The 18,467-nt window shown below is 34.3% G+C and overlaps 1 protein-coding gene across 3 annotated transcripts in view; it reads right to left on the reverse strand.

The window, feature by feature from the left end:
• Positions 1-18,467, reverse strand: part of ZNF654 (zinc finger protein 654) — a gene marked incomplete at its 3' end in the record, with an annotated part of 94,156 nt that overhangs the window by 3,402 nt on the left and 72,287 nt on the right. The window contains exons 4-8 of one of the 3 annotated variants that reach the window (XM_082655627.1): positions 16,311-16,446; positions 13,420-13,622; positions 12,674-12,813; positions 6,143-6,284; positions 237-2,577 (exon numbers count right to left, since the gene is read on the reverse strand). In XM_082655627.1, coding sequence (XP_082511753.1) covers positions 237-2,577; positions 6,143-6,284; positions 12,674-12,813; positions 13,420-13,622; positions 16,311-16,446 — 2,962 coding nt within the window. Of the gene's footprint in view, positions 1-105; positions 2,578-6,142; positions 6,285-12,673; positions 12,814-13,419; positions 13,623-15,337; positions 15,570-16,310; positions 16,447-18,467 lie in introns of those variants that run through there. The other 2 variants (XM_082655628.1, XM_082655626.1) reach the window with 2 other exon arrangements.

Raw genomic sequence — 18,467 nt, forward strand, 5'->3', positions numbered from 1 at the left:
CTTCCACAAGTTCACAGGTGTATGCCTATGCAAATTACTTGTGAATGTCAGTTGCTTGATCTATAAAACAGGAATAGTGATAGCACCTCATGGTGGTTGTATGGATTAAAGGAAATAATGTATGGGGTAGTGCTTTATTATCTGTGTTATATAAATGTTAATTTTTTTAACCTTACAAAGATCTATGGCATTTTCTATTTCTACAGATATACCTGCTGAGAAGACAGAAGACTTACTTTCATCATCTGAATCAAATCCAAAGAGTGTCTGACATTTCTTTTGTGCAAGGTGAGCCTCAAGTGCTTCTGCATTACAGTAGGTGGTCAGGCATTTGCCACATCTTAATCTTTTCACTGATTTTTTACAAACGTTATCTTGATCAGAACAGGCATCTACCCTATCAGTCAGAAATTTTCTGCGTTTTGGCATACTAAGGTACCGTTCATCAAGGTAACTGGGAGGCAATGGTCTGACATATGGCTTTGTTAAAATTAAGCCATATGAAGTATGTTCACTCGTCTGATTTGGTTTGGAAGGTGCCTGAGGTACTGGCAGGGTACTGTGTTCTTGTGGTACAACACTAGGTAAAATGGAACCGTTTTCTGTCCTGATTCTATTTGTATCAATTTTCAAAGCAGGATCTGAGGAAACTAAAGGTGTTTGCTCTATTCCACTGTGTCCATTGACTAAATCACTAATACAATTATTTTCAGAATTTGGCTCTATGTCAGGCATCTTTTGGTCTGTCAAGCTTATATCAGAAACAGTGTGATCAGAATGTTCATTTCCATTCTGAACTAAACGGTCTTTCTTTTCCATACTTTCTATACATGTCTTTGGTTCTGTAGGATCTTTCCTTGATTTGCTAGTAGAAACTGGTAGACTAACAGTTTGTTTCTCATTACTAGATGAGTCTTTTTCCTGATGATTAGATTTTGAGTCTGTAAGAACATCCCAAAGAATTGCTTCACTTGGTTGTGCAGATGATTCTGGTGTTTTACTTAAATAGTGCTGAGCTTCATGTTCATATAGCAGAGGAAGATCTTCAAAAAGCTCATGGCATTCTGGAAAACTACACTGAGCTTGAAATATCCTGTGACTTTTTGTGTGCTGAGCAAGTTGGATTGGCAGCTTAAATGACTCATTGCAATTAAAATGCAAACAAAAGTACACATTTGGATAGCTGTGTCTATTAAGGTGATCTATAAAATGTTGAGAATCTTCAAACTGCCTTTGACAAAATTTGCATTTTCCTTTGCTCCACTTCATTACTGTTTGCCGCACATTTAAATCAGTTGGATGTACAGTCCTTGCATGCTTATTTAGAAATCCAATTCTTTTAAATATCCTGACACAGCCAAGAGCGGGGCACTTAAAGTTTCCTTCTTGATCTGTCGCATATATGTCTTTTGGATGGCACACGGTTCCATTGATTTTATGAAGTACTGAAGTTTCCTGATTCAAGTCGTAATCATCTTCTTCATAATCACCTTCTTCGTCTTCTTCCTCCTCATAGTCATCCACACATACAGGTAATGGCTCTGAGACATTATTTAAAGAAGTATCAGGATTGCCATTTTCAGTAATATTTTCAATAACATCTTCCGATACACTTCCAGGAATTTCAATGAATTCACCCACATGTGAAGGGATGACATCTTTGTTTCCATCACTGGAACGGGTAATAGTCTCTACTTCCAAATCCTTATTATCAGACTTCCCATTTTCAAATGAAATGAAAGTATCAGAACAATTTATTTCTTCCAAAGCAGGATTTTCCTGATCCTCCTGTTGAGCTGCAGCAAGTTGCTGTCTCTGTATTTTCTTAACATGATTCTTTAAATGCTTCTGCATAAGTCCTCTGTTTCTAAATTTTCTACCACATATCACACATGAAAAACTGCCCTTTTTCTGATGAGCCTGGGCATGCCGTACAATGTGACCACCTAGAAATTCCTTGTTACATAACATACACCGATGCCTTGGGACATTGTGATCTACTCTGGAAGCATTAAGAGCTGTGAGGTTTTTCTTTGCATTAATATGACCTTTTGGTTGCACTCCAGATATATCATCAGGATCAAGCTCTCCAGTGCTCTGATCTGTAAGAGAGTCAAGTCCTTCATCTAAACCTTGCTGTTCCACTGCCTTTTTTACATTACCTGTAGAATTTTCCAGTGTACTTTCATTTAGAAATCTAACTGCTGATTTATCACTCAGTAACGCTACACAGTTTTTCTTAATCATTATGAAGTTCCAGAATTCAGGATCAAAAAACAATCCCTTTTTCAAAATTGGAAGTAATTCAAAACGAACACGATTTTGAACACTGCTTGTGCCTTCATTATATTCTTCATCTGGACGTTTGTAAAGCTCTTCAACAGTATGATAAGCTTCCAAGGAGCGCTCAAGAAAAAATATTGAGAGTGCACAAATCCTGAGAATCTCCAAATCATTTGGCAAAAAATGTGCAATTGTTTTATAAATTAGACATTTAGTTTTAGGATCATCATGAAGGTCTAGCTGTAGAGCACAACCACATATTTCAACACAAATTTGTAAGCCTTCTTCTTCAACCTGTAAAAAGAAAAATATTACTGCTACTTCTTAAAAAAAATTATTAACACTTACTAGATTATCCTTTTAAAATACAGGGTTGGCCAAAACGTTCCATAGCATCGTACGGAAAAACTCGAACAAACATTCTGGCCAACCCAATACAACTCTGAAATGAAAGCTAAACAAACAGAGTATTCTAAATGTGCAATTTTCTTCAATGGGTAGCCATGTTTAACTACTTTTTAATATATAAATAAATCTGTTTTAACTTGAGAATAACCTGGAAAAGACAGTATTTTAGCTTCCAATTTATTTAATTTTCAAGTCTGACAAGCCCTACTGACCATAATACAAAATGCTTCATAACCTTATGGTTATTAAAAAAATAAAATGCTTCATGAACTTATGGTGGTTCAAGTTTCTTACATATCTAGGCCCCTGTTTTAAGGTACCAATCTTACATTCTGTGGCAGAAGGGTTAAATTATATGTATTTAAAAACACAGTTATCAATTTTTTTTGTTTTGTCTTTGTTTTTGTTTTTGCGGTACGCGGGCCTCTCACTGTTGTGGCCTCTCCTGTTGCGGAGCACAGGCTCCGGACGCACAGGCTCAGCGGCCATGGCTCACGGGCCCAGCCGCTCTGCGGCATGTGGGATCTTCCCGGACCGAGGCACGAACCCGTGTCCCCTGCATCAACAGGCGGACTCTCAACCACTGAGCCACCAGGGAAGCCCAGTTATCAATTTTTGATGTTAAAAAAATACTAAAGTAAAAACAAAAAGAACTGCTTATGGAAACTCTTTCATAAAGCTGCACTAAATAATATTACTTATTGTACTTATTAAGTAACATTATTTATCCAAATAAGGGGAGAAGTGTAATCCACATGAAGAAGGCAATTATAAACTTTCCAAATCTAATAAGGTATCAGAATAATGAACCTACTGGAAGTTATCTGAAAAGTATTCAAGCTTTGAAACTTTGACTGATGACTCAGAGATAACTGCATCAGCTTTTAGTTGGGAATTTGTTGTCTATCCACCTTAATTCAAGTTATAAATAATGCCTCTAGAATGACCTAAATGCTTGTTTGAATAGAAAGAGATAAAATAATAATATGTCTTTAACAGTTGTGTCTGTGTATCATATTGCCTGCATATGGTATATTACAGATGACATGCCAGCCTCATGTCCTCTGAGTTCCTTATGTGCTATGCAACCCTCACTTACAGTTCCACAAGCAGAACTTAACTCTGCATATCACTTTACCTCGCTGGTAAATTCCTACCCATCTCCTATTCATTCTTTGAGAATCAATTCTGCCTTGAAAGTTTTTCTGATTCATTCTGGCCCCTACCTTGGGGTAGAGTTAAAAACATTCTCTATTCTTTCCACTGAGAATAATTTGTACTTATTTCTAAAAAGCATGTAATATTGTTTTATAACTGTCTACGCCCCTACTTCTTGACTTGGAATTCCTAAATCACAGGGACAGTATCTCATTTTTCGTATCCTTCTGTGGTTAACATAGGAGTTGACATACAGTGACCTTTGAATAAATGTTTGCAGAATGAATGAGATCAGATATATTCCACTGATTTAGTCTCCTATAAATCCACCATTTCCAGCTTGGAATCCTTTTCTGAATTCAAATTTCTTATTTCTATAATTGTCAGTTATAAAACCTACCTAGATTTTCCAGATATAGCAAATTCAAATCCACTGCTTCAAAACAATTCATTCTCTTTGTCCAATGTTCTATCTACATCCTCTCTTTTCTCATGAAATTATAATGTACTCACAGTTGCTGAGGTTTAAAAATTTCAGGATCATCACAAAAGGGAACAGGCTACTTTCTTACCTGAAAGCCTTTAACAATTCCAGTATATTTATGGACTGACATTTCAATTTTTAGAGTAGCATTCAGTCCCTTTAGGGTCTATAGCAACCCCACCCCCAACCCCATAGAAACTAAACTCTTCGATTAGTTTTGTCATCCACACACTTCCCCGTTTCTGTGCCACCCTATTAATGCCACTGGACAGCTGTGAGAACCAAATAATAAAATGAGGAGAAGGGGCTCTGTAAACTACAAAATCCTCTACAAATATTAGTATTATCCTCCCCTATCATTTAAAACCCAACTGAAAGCATCTTCCTCTGTGAAGGCTTTTCAGATATGCTATCTGTAATGTCTCCTTCTGAACTCACACAGCATTGCCTGTGCCTCTTAGCACTGAGGCGTGTGAATGATCTATTCCATCAGATAAAAATGTTTTTAATAGACTGTATAAGAAATTAAGCACATTTTAAATATTTATTTCATCTTTGAATTTTTCCCCTTATCATGTATTCTTAGGTTGACCACACATGTGAAAACGAGAAAGCTCTATGATAATTGGCTGAACTTCACCTATATTGTAAATTTTCTATAACAAAGTCTCTCGATTTTTGGTACAAATGAGAATCATATGTTAAAAAAACAGAGATAGATAAATATTTTTTAGAAAGTTTTACAGGTAATTCTGATGTACTTCAAATATTAAGAAGTATTCTATAGCATAGTTTGTTTTTTCTTTGTTTTTTTGGTGGGGAGAGAGGTTAACTTTGACAATGCATTTAAATGACATTTTACTCTTTAATAATGAAGCTATTAATGCAGTTAGCAAAATAAATAGGAAATAAAACAAAACCAAACCCTCTGATATAGTGCTTTTTATCACGGGAATATGATCACTACATGGTCATACATCTAATGAGTGATGTGATAATGAATGTAATAAATGCATAAATATGTAAAAAAAATTAAAATATATTATTTAATGGATTATATATTTAAAAGTAACCCACATAAAGATTCAGTTAAATGGAGCTACCTAAAATGTAAGGTAGCTTTATCTTTCCTATCTTTGTACTCAAAGTTCTGTTAATACTTGAGGAGAAAAAGTAAAAGGATCTGTAGGATCTACTTTCATGTCTATGTAAGAATCATATGTAGAATTTTACTCACTTGCCAGTGGCCCATGAAAAACTTGCTTCAGAACTATTTTTAAAAATAGGTAATGGGTTTTTACTATTATTTTAAATAAACACTTTAAAAATTTGTCCTTAGGTTTCAAAAATGTCTCAGAATTCATTATTCCTTTTTACCTAAACACCAAACGTAAAACTATGAACTATTTCTCTACGATGGTGAACAGGTATTAGCTATAGTTACAGAAAGTTCATTTGCAAATTAGTTAAGATTCTACATACAGGACTTAGAATAATGTTAAAAGTGCCAGGCTTATTTAATTATAAGAAAAGAGATAATAGCTTCTTATGGAAGCAGTTCCCATACTAAACTTTATGTAACACTAAATTTTTTTTCTTTTTTCAGTTATTTTCATTTATGCATACTTTTTGTACCATGTTGGGAGTTTGAGGTGGGGGGAGGGGAGGATATAATATATGGAGAATGCCTTAAAATCCTCCTTTTCTTCAATTACATGATCAAATACATTTTACCACAAGAGATTCAAGTTTCAGTGAACTGTCATTTAAATTTAATTTAAAATGAAGGGATAAATATATACTATTTACCTCATCTTTAATGATTTTCATGAAAGGAAATATGACTCTCACATTAGTTGCTGTTCTTAAAAGCTGGTAGCATTGATCTACAAAAACTTGTTTTGAAGGATTAGACTTTAGCTGAAGTTTACTCCATATGAAAATCAACTCCCTGTAAATGAGAAAAAAAGAGAAATATCAAAGATACAGTTTATTCAAATACAGACATTAGCTGTCTTTCCCTGATTCTGTAGTGCCCTGGCTGGGATGTATACAAAGTGGGTGTAAATGGATATTAAGTTAACTTCCAGGCTACTTCCACTACCTATTTGGGACTAATAGAAGCTAGGAGAAAAGGTGAGATTAGAAATTGCAATTTGCTATATGCAATGCATTCTAATTATATGCCAACAAACCTAAGGCATCTCTAGTATTTGATCAAAACAAATTCTAATCTCAGTATACCAATATTAATGATATTGCTTAAAAAATTTAACTTTGACCTTTAATTAATACCCACTTGCAAATTTAGAAATCAATGTTGTAGAATTTCTGCAAAGAATGGTTCATACTTTTCAATCTATTAAGATACCAAAAGTACTACAGATTAAAAGTGTAAGTATATTATAGTACTGATTCTGAAATTTCGTTTTATATCATCTACTCTTCCATTAAGATGTAGTATTTTAAACAAGCTACGGACCATTTAAAGTATTTCACAGGTAGATTCTTTTCTAAAATATGGCCAAGGTTATTAGATGAACAAGGTAGGAGCAGTGGGTTTTGAGGCAAAGGAAATCATAAGATATAATTGTTACATTTGGATATCACATTTTAGCAAATTAGAATTCCTTGAAAAGTGTCATAAAAGTTACATAAAACATCATAATCTAAAACGTATTAAAATAATTGATGAAAATGTTAAAAAAAAAGTGATATACTGAGAATGTACTTTGAACCCAGCACATACAGCTATTAAATCTAAGGACACCTTGACTACTATCATGAAGGTATGCATACTCTATTTAGAGAGACAACACAGAACACAAAACAAAAAATGATGGCAAGCAACACAAAAAGTAAAACCAAAATTCCTCTTCTATTTCACACAAGCTGTGTGGGTGTTCCTAAGCTTTCGTCCACCACTCACTTTTTTTTGGCACACATATTCCTTTGGAAAGCTCACCAGGTTTCACACCATGTTCCCAAATCTCTAGCTCTGACTTCTTTCCCACTTTCCGTAACTGGATATTTCAACTTAGATTGGTTTCTATCACTTTAATCCATTTAGAACAAATCAAATTCCTGCAAAATTGATTACCTTTTCCTAGACCAATGACACTAAACATTTCTCTAACCTGTCTGGTTCTAACCTGCTTGTTTTTCATAGTCTTTATATTTTTATTATATTTTTGCCCACAGTTATATCATTCTTTCTCAATGCTACCACGTTAGGCCCTTTAATTTTCCATATGTACTTCTATAGGGGTTGCTAAACTGATCTGCTTCCAGCCTCCCAGATTATTTCATTTAGGACTTGTTCAATATGCCTTGTGTTAAAAGCAACAGAAACATGGGCTTTGGTGTCAGAAGGATCAGGATTTGAATCCTGGGCATTCTCCTAAGTTGGTTTCCTCAGTGTCAGTTAATGTGCTTCATTTATTCTCACTTTTTGTTGTGCTGATTGCTCTACTTGGAAAATATTTATTTCTAAGATAAGCTTATCTTTCAGAGTCCATATCAAGTGCCTCTTCTTCATGAAAATTTTCATGAATACCCCAAACTTAAAGTGATAACTACTTCAGAACAGATCTTATCTCTCTTACTGGTTTAATGCCTTTCATATACTTCCTTGTTTATAAGTCCTGTTTCCCCAACTATTAATACATTGTAAATCTTCTCAATGACACATTATATAGTGGAGGTAGTGAAGAAGAACAGGAGATTGGGAATAAGAGACCTACATTTCAATAGGGCATTACATGCCAACTGAGATGGTACTCCCCAGTTCACAGTGAACCACCATTTTCTAAGAATAGCCCGAATACACAGGGCTGGAACCTCAGTGGCCGTGCCTCCTAAGTGACCCTCCTCACTCTCCTTAAAATATTAATTCAGGAATGGGAAACTGACCCCAATTAAGTCAGAATCCCTGGAATGTTTTCAGCTCTAAACTATGAAGCCTGGGGACTGTTGGCATTCTTCTGGTCTGCAACAGGAAAGACTGAAGCCAAATGGCAGAACAGAGATACTTCTAAAAAACCCCAGCAATCTCAACGTCCCTGTTAGCAATTATCTTTGAGGATCACCTATAACCCTGCCCTTTTTGTGGCTCACGTCATACCCCAGTATACATTCAATAAATACTACCTTCTCCCTGAACTAGTTAGACATAGGATGTTATCACTTGGAAACTGACTAGTATAAATTCCAACTCCATTTTGTTACTAGCTGTGTGGCTTTTATCTCTTTTATCCACAGTTTTCTTATACATAAAAAGAATTAAGAGAGATAAGTGAAAACACCTAGGTGAAATGTCTGGTATTACTGATGTTTAATAAATTGCTCAGATAGTATTCTTTGTGAAGATGAAAGGGCAAGTTTAATGAAGCTTATGTTTTCCTTTCCAAAAAAGGGTCCTTAAAAAAGAAACAACACAGCACTGATTTGGTGTACAAACACATTTCCCAGGTAGCTAACTGCTAATATAACCTCCAAGTTATCTAGTTGCAGAGAGACTATAACAAGGTCTATAGCCACCCTTACCACATAGATTTTTTTTCATACTATACCCATTTTATAGTAATTAATGTTTAGTAGCAGAGACTGCCTGGGTTTGAATCATTATTTACTAGTTGAATGGTTTGGGCATATTATCTACCCCATAAGATTGCTGGAGTAAATGAGATAATGCATATACAAAGCATAGACTAATGGAAGCACTCAGCAAATATAAGCAGCTGCTATTATTATAATATTCTTATTATCGATGGTGAGAGAACTGGATTAGTAGCTTGCTTCATTGGCTTGAGACAGAGCAAAACTGGACTGTGATCAGGTTTTGTCCTCAGAGAGGGGAGATGAAGAGTAATCTGAAGACCAAGATGAAACAGACAACACAGACCTTATAAGCTGGAAAGAATCCTGCTCTTGAAGTTACCATGAAAATCAACTTTTTTCGGACCCCAGCACTCAGAAATATAAAGGAGAGAGGTAGAAGAAATAAGAGGGCAGGCGATCAGAACTCAGCCTACTCAGAAGGAAGGACAAAGAAGCAGGCTAAAGATTCCTTTTCAGTTAGGCAGCTGGGAGTCACACACCCAGCTTCTATTCTTAGAAGGTGACTGTGGCCAGGAGCAGGAAAGATAGGCACTGTTCTATTTTTAAAGTTCTTCCCTAAAGAGTAGAAATTGGTCAGCCAAGAGAAGAAGAAAATAAAATGTTTTCCTGGTCCTTTTTGGTTTGTTTATACTTGATTCCAGTTTACTTATGAGTGTGTTAAAATGAAAACAATGGATATTCTGTTTAAATAGTTTAATATAGCCAAGGGTAGAGAACATTCCTATCACCATAGGAAAAGATATACTATAATAGTAATGACTATATCCTGTTTCAAAATAACTGCATATCAAGAAATGATAATACTTTGAAAACTATTTAGAAGTGTATGTCTTACCATTGTCTCCTGATCCTCCACTCTATTTGTGATTTCAATTTACATGGTAAACTTCTGAATAAAAATTTGTATATTCTAAGAGTACAGTCCCATAGAAGACAAAATCCACTAGTTTCTAGACCCAGTTCTATTAATTAGCTATTTGACTCTATCTCTGAATCTGAAGATTTTAATCTATAAAATCTATAATATATTAAATAAGTTTATCTTTAAACCCCCTTCAAGCTATTGTTTTAAGTATCTAAGAACTTAAAATTTGAAAGCATTTATTAAAAAATGTTTATAGCCCATATCATTTCATATTATGATGTTAGGCACATGAAACCTAGTTTTCTCTTAAGAATTAATGACATGTCAAAGTGGTAGGGTTTTTTTCTTTTGTGTGTGTGTGTGTGTGTGTGTGTGTGTGTGTACTGGGGTTGGGGAGGCAGAAGTTATTAGAATCTTTTCTAATTATTATTCATGATTTCATCTAATAGCACTTAAGGGTTGGTACTAAAAATACTCTCAAACCACATTCTAAATTACATGATTGCTAGATAAATTTGATGCTTCATAATATTCTAATAATTTTTTTTCTGCTAATAATTTTTAACTGGTTTTAAAAATGCTTACAATAACTAATAGTCACACAATACCATTTATATTAGTGTCCCCAAAATGAGTTACTTAGGTATAAGTCTAGCAAAATATGTATAAGATCTACATGAGGAAAAAATCTAGCAAAATATGTATAAGATCTACATGAGGAAAACTACAAAACTCTGATGAATGAAATCAAAGGACTAAATAAATGGAGATATATTCCATGTTCATGGACAGGAGGGCTCAATATTGTCAAGTTATTAGTTTTTCTCAACTTAATCTACAGATTCAATCCCAATCTAAATCCCAGCAGGTTATTTTATGGATATGGACAAACTGTTTATGTGGAGAAACAAAAGACCCAGAATAGCTAATACAATACTGAAGAAGAACAAATTTGGAGGAATGATACTACCCGACTTCAGGACTTAATATAAACTAACATAATGAAGACAGAGTTGTACTGATGAAAGAAGAGACACATAGATCAATGGAAGAGAACAGAGAGCTAGAAATAGACCCACATAAATATAGTCAACTGTTCTTTGACAAAGGAGCAAAGGCAATACAATGGAGCAAAGATAGTCTTTTCAAGAAATGGTGCTAGAACAACTAGACATCCACATTAAAAAAAAAAAAGAGTCTAAACACAGACCTTACACCCTTCACAAAAATTAACTAAAAATGGATCATGATCTAAACAGAAAACACAGAACTACAAAACTCCTAGAAGATAACATAGGAGAATACCTAGATGACCTTGCGTATGTTGATGCCTTTTTAGATATAACACCAAAGACATGATCCATGAAAGAAATAATTGATAAGCTGGACTTCATTAAGATTGAAAACTTCTCTGTGAAAGACAATATCAAGAGAATTAAAAGACAAGCCGCAGACTGGGAGAAAATATTTGTAAAAGACTCATCCAATAAAGGACTGTTATCCATAATATACAAAGAACTCTTAAAACTCGACAATAAGAAAACAAACAACCCAATTAAAAAATGGGCCAAAGACCTTAACAGACACCTCACCAAAGAAGATATACAGATAGCAAATAAGCATATGAAAAGATGCTCCACATCATATGTCATCAGGGGAATGCAAATTAAAATGAGATACCACTACACACCTATTAGAATGGCCAAAATCTGGGACACGAATAACAAATGCTGGTGAGGATGTGGAGCAACAGGAAATCTCAAACACTGCTGGTGGAAATGAAAAATGGTACAGCCACTCTGGAAGACAGTTTGGCAGGTTCTTACAAAACTAAACATACTCTTACCATACGTTCCAGCAATCGTGCTCCTTGGTATTTACCCAAAGGAGGTGAAAATTTATGTCCACACATAAACCTGCACACAGATGTTTATAGCAGCTTTATTCATAACTGCCAAATCTTGGAGGCAACCAAGATGTCCTTTAGTAGATGATGGATAAATAAACTGTGGTACATCCAGGCAATGGAATATTATTCAGCACTAAAAAGAAATGAGCTATCAAGCTATGAAAAGATGCAGAGGAACCTTAAATGCATATTACTAAGTGAAAAAGGCCAATCTGAAAAGGCTACATGCTGTATGATTCCAACTATATGATATTTTGGAAAAGGCAGAACTATGGAGATAGTAAAAAAAAAAAAAAAAAAAAAAATCAGTTGTTTCCAGAGGTGGTGGCAGGGGTGGGATGGAGAGATGAATAGGCAGAGCACAGAGGATTTTTAGGGCATACTCTGTATGATATTATAGTGATGGATATATGTCACTATATATTTGTCCAAACCCATAGAAAATTAACACCAAGAGTGAACCCTAAAGGTAAACTGTGGACTCTGGGTAATTGTGTCAATGTAGGTTCATTCTTAGTAAAAAATGTACCATTTGGTGAGTGATCTTGATAATGGGGGAGGAAATGCCTTTGTGGGGGCAGGGAATATATAGGGAATGCCTGTACCTCCCTCTCAATTTTGTTGTAAAACTTAAAACTGCTCCGAAAAATGAACTCTTAAAAAAATTTAAAAATAACACTCTAAATTTAATTTAAAACATAACTATTTTATTGTAACACATTCCTTAAATATCAACACTATCAATTACTGGTACATGATCATTTTCTTTTTTAATCCTTACGATAGGTCTTACAACCTATCGTTTTTTGCACAATAAATGTGGGGGGAAAAGTGGCTTAACATTTTCACATAACTTTAAAAAAATATATAAAGTGCAAATTCTGCTAACCAATTCTCCTTCTGTACCCCATCTCACCATTTCAATTTCTATATTAGGAACACTTACCAGATACAGTACATATCCCCATTCTGGAGCTGTGGAATAAGAAAGGATTCACAGAGTTGCAAAGCTAACATAGTCTTGCCTTCTTTTTCAGTGTTACAGATGATATCAATTCCACTCTTACAATCAGTTTTCAGTAAATGCTATAACAGAAAAAGAAAAACCAGTTTGTATCATTAAAAATATCTAGAAAGATAGGTGTAATAAATGTTTAAATTAAGCATTCAGAAGAAATTAGATTTCTAGTTTTCTTCTACAAAGACAATGATGAATTGTACAGAGATATTTTCATGTTTTCATAGTTTCACTACATAGAACCTACAGTTTACAATGACTACTTTTAATCTCAATGTCCACAGCTTGTCGGTATGTAGGGTCCATATTCGAAAAAGGTTCTTTCATCTTAAAAAAAAAACCAAAATAACAAACATATGCATTTAATTTCTTACGATTTTATTTAAAATGCAAAATCATAATGCTTCTCGGTTTTTATTTAACCTCTGTCACACCAGAAGCTCACTCAACATGAATAATGCTTATCAACAAAAATTTTAATTTCATCATTTGTTAATATCAGACTCTAATTCAATATGAGCTTAAAGAATGGTGCCAAAGGGAACATCTAGATAATGTAATTTTAAAACCTTTGATATTACTGTAAAAGGAATTTAACAAGAATGGGCTACTTTTTTTTTTTTTTTTTTGGTAAGGTTAAAATGGTAATAGGCAAACATAATCTCAAACAATACCTCCCGGAATAGGTGATCTTCTACAGGTGACATAAACAGACATGTGAAGAGTGCTTGATGGAAGTACAAGTCTTTACTGATTTCTGGGTGATTTATACAACATTTAATGAGAGCCATTGCTTCAGGTATGCGTTCACAAGCAATTAGATATCTGGCACGTAGTTCAAAGAATAGTGGATTTTCAGAACTTAAATATTTGTTCACTATATTAAAAAGAAAACAGACTCTTATTACTCTCATGAAAAGACTGTCTCAAACTTTGTTCTTTGACACCTTAGCGCTAACATGTGGTATCTAATTAAATCAACTATTTAAATAGTATTTTTCTTATTAGGAGTTTATTTGTGAAAGGAATGTTCAGTTAAATGATTGGAAAAATGGAAGTAAGAGACACCAAAACTGTGTCCAAGAAATATTTGCTGATTCTTTCTCAGTCTAAAAAGTAAGCAAAATTTAAGAAACAAAACAAAAAAAGAAATATTCTTTTTTTGTGTTCACTAATGTTAAAATATGTTTCAAATTTCTTTCTAGTCTAAGATTACATACTTTATCTTCTTACTGACCAGTATTTTCATTCCTATAAGATTAAAAGGCTAAATTGTAATTTGTCATTAAACCATATTAATTCAGATTAATTATAGAGAAATGTAATCTGAATTAATGAAAAAGTTCAATCATAAAAGAAATATATTTTATTACTTTCAAACAAAAAAATTAAGTTACAAGTAGTGCCAAACAGGACTGCTTATTAATATATGCCCATGTGTCACTAAGGATAATTACTAATTAATACTTGCTTTTACACAATTTTAAAATATATAAAAGCCTTTATCTATAAAAGTTCATTTAGACCTAACAACAACCTCATGACAGGTATAATATTAATACTTGTTTTACAGATCACAAAACTGAGTCTCAGAGAGGTCAAATGACTTGCCCAAGGACAAAGAATTAATTAAATAAGTGGCAGAGCAGGAACCGGAACCCATATTTCATGATTTCAAATCCAAAAATCTTTTAATTAGTTATATATGTTTAATCAGTAGTTTCTGAAATGCCTATGAATAATGTTTTATTTGGGCTTCAACATTTGCCTTGCAATTCTGTTTACACTATAAGCTAAGCAGACAATGATTTTGTATAGTTGATGCAAAGATAAACTTCAGACTGATCTTTACCCTGATGATCACCAACTAGAGTACAGTCATCTACATTAATGAGGTTCTAGAGCAGCTTTTCCCAAAGTGAGGTATGCTAGTGTAAGTATAAAAGGAATATATATGAAAGGACTATATACATATTATAAACTGTATATATTGAGGCCATCAGCCCTCACACCAACAAGCAACAGGTTTGTTCTAGCTCCTACTGAAAGGAGCCTAAAAGCTACCCTAAAACCCCAAACTCTCCTCCCCTGTTCTCATTCCCTATGATTCTGTCTTTGCCTAGCTCCTGTCCCCTCTGGCCACATTCTCCAGTTTCCCCAGAGATTCCTTCAAGGCTGTCACCCTTGCCTTCCCTATATTTGATGGTTCATACTTTTCCTCAATGAGCCGACTCTTCCTCCTCTGATCTAACTACTGCCTCCCTCTTCAGTTTTTTTCTTTTCTTTTTATTCCTTTCCAAGACCCTCACATCAAGTGCTACTCTCCTTTGTATCCTTTATATTTATACCACACCATTGTCACATATACCTTAGCTCTTTCCTTCTAGTCTTGTCCTACCTCCCATCTCATTCCACCACTGCTTCTCCTGGTCTTATCTCTTTTTTCACCTTCTCTAACATCTCTTCTAGTCCTCTACACTTGTATCTGGGGTCAGCTTGCTCTTAAGCCCTAGAATCATAGCCCCTTCTCCATTCAGTTCTAATCACAACCCACCCCACTCCTTTACCTGGGACAAATGGAAAGATCCTAACCTGCACAGGCAATTGGTGGTGTGAAACGTCTTCTCACCAGACCAATATCTGAATGGTTCCAGCTGGCAGGTCTTGTCTTTCCCTTTGGCCATGTTATAATTGCACTCCATAGGCTCTCTCCATGCTCTCAAATGTATCCACACTTTTGTGCTTATTCACTACTGCTGAGCTTACATTCTATGTTTTGGTGACCCAAATGTTCTGGGGCTCAGGAATAATATGGCAAATGTTTTTTTAAAAAGAATTAACTAGAAATAGTTGACAGAGCTTCCTGCCTTCAAAAGCAGATTTTGGCTCACAGGAACCACTGTGTATCTAGGTTGGAGAGGAAGTGATGTCCAAAAGGTATGCAGGTGGTAAGGGGATGAAACAAAACTTAACTTCTGTTAATGAATGAAGTTTGGGAAATACTGCTTTAGAGTATTTGGAATCGAAATTTACTTATTAGTCACTCATTCAGTTATGCATTCATCATGTGGTCATTCATTCAGTAAACAAATATTTATACTGAGCACTGGCTAGGTGTAGGATATATGGTAGTGTACATCAAAACAAAAGCTGAAGGAGTTCCATCCTTCACAGAGTTTCCTGTATAAGGGAGATTCCATGTGCTTAAGGAGGGTGTTTTTTTGTTTGTTTGTTTGTTTTAAAGGGTGTTCCTACTTAAATAGATTTTAAAAAACATAACTGAAGTGAAAACAAACTCTGTAAAAAGCATGGGGATACTAAATATGTTAACACTCTGAATTCCCATTTTAATAGGAAATTACTAGAAATAATTGTACCTAATCTTATGTCAAGTCACTCTTGGGCTGGGTTAATGTAACAAATTAGACACACTTCATGTGAAAATACATTACTCTTATTCAGTATTATAAAATAAAGAAAAATCACTATTACTGCTCTAGTTAGAAAATGAAATTGTATTTGCTTCTCACAAATGTTGGTTTAGAGTTTGAGTCTCCTGAAGTACCTATCTCCTGAGATGCTGGCTGGGCTTTTAGAACAGCTTGCAACACTGGATCTTCCCATGGGCCACCATCTCTAATGATTCGAGTCACCAGTTCCAGATTCACATTTCCATATCTGCGGAGGTGATTCTGGCATTCCTAGGAGAGAAAAATCATTTTGGCTTTGTGAATTTAAAGGGGTTAAAAACTAAACTTGATCATCATTGTCAATAAAATGACTGATGGTCAGTGAGGCAGCTGTTAAACTACAGAAGAGAAAGGGTTGCTTTAGTAACCTAATTAGGGTGTCAAAACCCCATTAGTACACAAATAGGCTTTAATGCCAAAGGTTACACAGTTTGTACATAATTGGACTTAGAAAATCCCATTATAACAGGGATGAAGTGTAACCTAAGGGAAAAACATATGGGATGCATCATTTCTAGGAAAAGAACCAGGCTGCAAAACCTAATGGAAAAACTTACAGGATGCATCATTCCTAGGAAAAGAACCAGGTTGCAAAAATGTAAAACGTGTACGTTCAGTTATGTGAGAGTTCATAAAGTCTCTGTTAACAATGGCAGGCCTAACAATAAGAAGGTAATAGAGAGGTCCCTGTCCAATGCAGATTCTGGTTGGCAGGTAGGTACAGGTCTGTCACTGATCCCAAATGTAGAATCTTAGGTGTAGCAGAAGGCTGGAAGATGGAAATTCTATTCCACTTTGTTGTGTAAGTAGATTTATAGTCTTGGGATGAGAAATGACAGGCTGAAGGAATGAATCCAGGCTATAATATGAAGACTTTGCATTAGGCTTAAGATAAAGATACTATTGATAAGTTGGGCATTAACTGATAATTTGTCTATGCATTTTGGAGGACTTTTTTAAAAAAGATATTTGAAATGTTTTTAGAGAATCTGGTATCTCAGACTTGTGATTAAAATACGAAATATGTAACAAGTTTGTGAACAATGTTTAATATTTAGGAGAACTTGGTTTACTGAATTTATAAATTTATTAGACTTAGATTTACAAGATTTAATCATTTGATTATGATGCTTTGATTCATTATATACTTTGTTAGGTATTTTTTTAAATGTTTCATGGAATTTAATTTGATAATTTAAAAAGATTAACTGAAGGCCTAGTGAAGGTATGGATAGATTTATTTTTTAATGCATAAATTGAGCTTAAGGCCTTAAGAAAAAACTAGATATTGAAATTGGCAATGCTAAAAACTGGAATAAACTGCACATCAATTAAAATACAAGCAACTGTCAGAATTTCTTTCTGTGCTAAAAAAATCCCTCAGACATGAAAAACTTAGTAACAGTTATAAAGCGAAGCTTCAGGATAAAACCATATATATTTACAAATTTTATTTATCAGATGAATCATTAGGCTACATATTCAAAGTGGCAGTGAACACTGTGCTTTTATTAAATTGTCATGCTCTTTCATCGTTTCAGCTTTCCAAAGTGATATCTATATGCCACTTTTCATTCATTGTTAAAATACATGAAAGAGGTTTTGTTTTATAAGAGAACAAGGCAGTAGAAGGAATCAAGTTTCAAGATGAAGAATCATTCAAAGAAGCCAAAGGATCATTAAGTCAAAACATGAAAGTAAGTATCTTCTAAAAGTTACTTAGGGAATTCCCAAATTAAAATGAGCAAGCAAGCAAACAAAAACCCTATAACCAAATGGGCAAGTTACTTAACCTCTCTGCTCCTTCAGTTAACTCCTCTATAAAACGGATACTAAAAACACCTACTTCATAGGATTGTTGTGAGGATTAAATAATACACAGTATTGAAAAGTGCTTAGGACAATGCATAAGTACTTAATGTTAGATTTTTTTTTTCTATTTTTTAAGATTCTGAATAAATATTTCATTTTAGGACACCCAACTGCCTTAGCATAAAATTAATTTCTACATTTCCATGTGTCAGCATATTATAGCACTCATAAAAATATGGTATAAAGTTATTGATCAGCCATGATTTTTTAACACATGGAACATAGTAATGATCTGTGGCAATGACTTCATGGTTAAAAATAATCATCGATTTCAAACCTCAAGGTAAACAAACTCCTAAATTACTCTAGACATACATATTGCTGCCCATACAAATTAAACTACCGTAAGCTGGCTTTTGGTCCAGGCAAAGCATAAGAAA

The sequence above is a fragment of the Grampus griseus genome (assembly GCF_964374135.1).
Source record: "Grampus griseus genome assembly, chromosome: 5".
Lineage (NCBI taxonomy): Eukaryota > Metazoa > Chordata > Mammalia > Artiodactyla > Delphinidae > Grampus > Grampus griseus.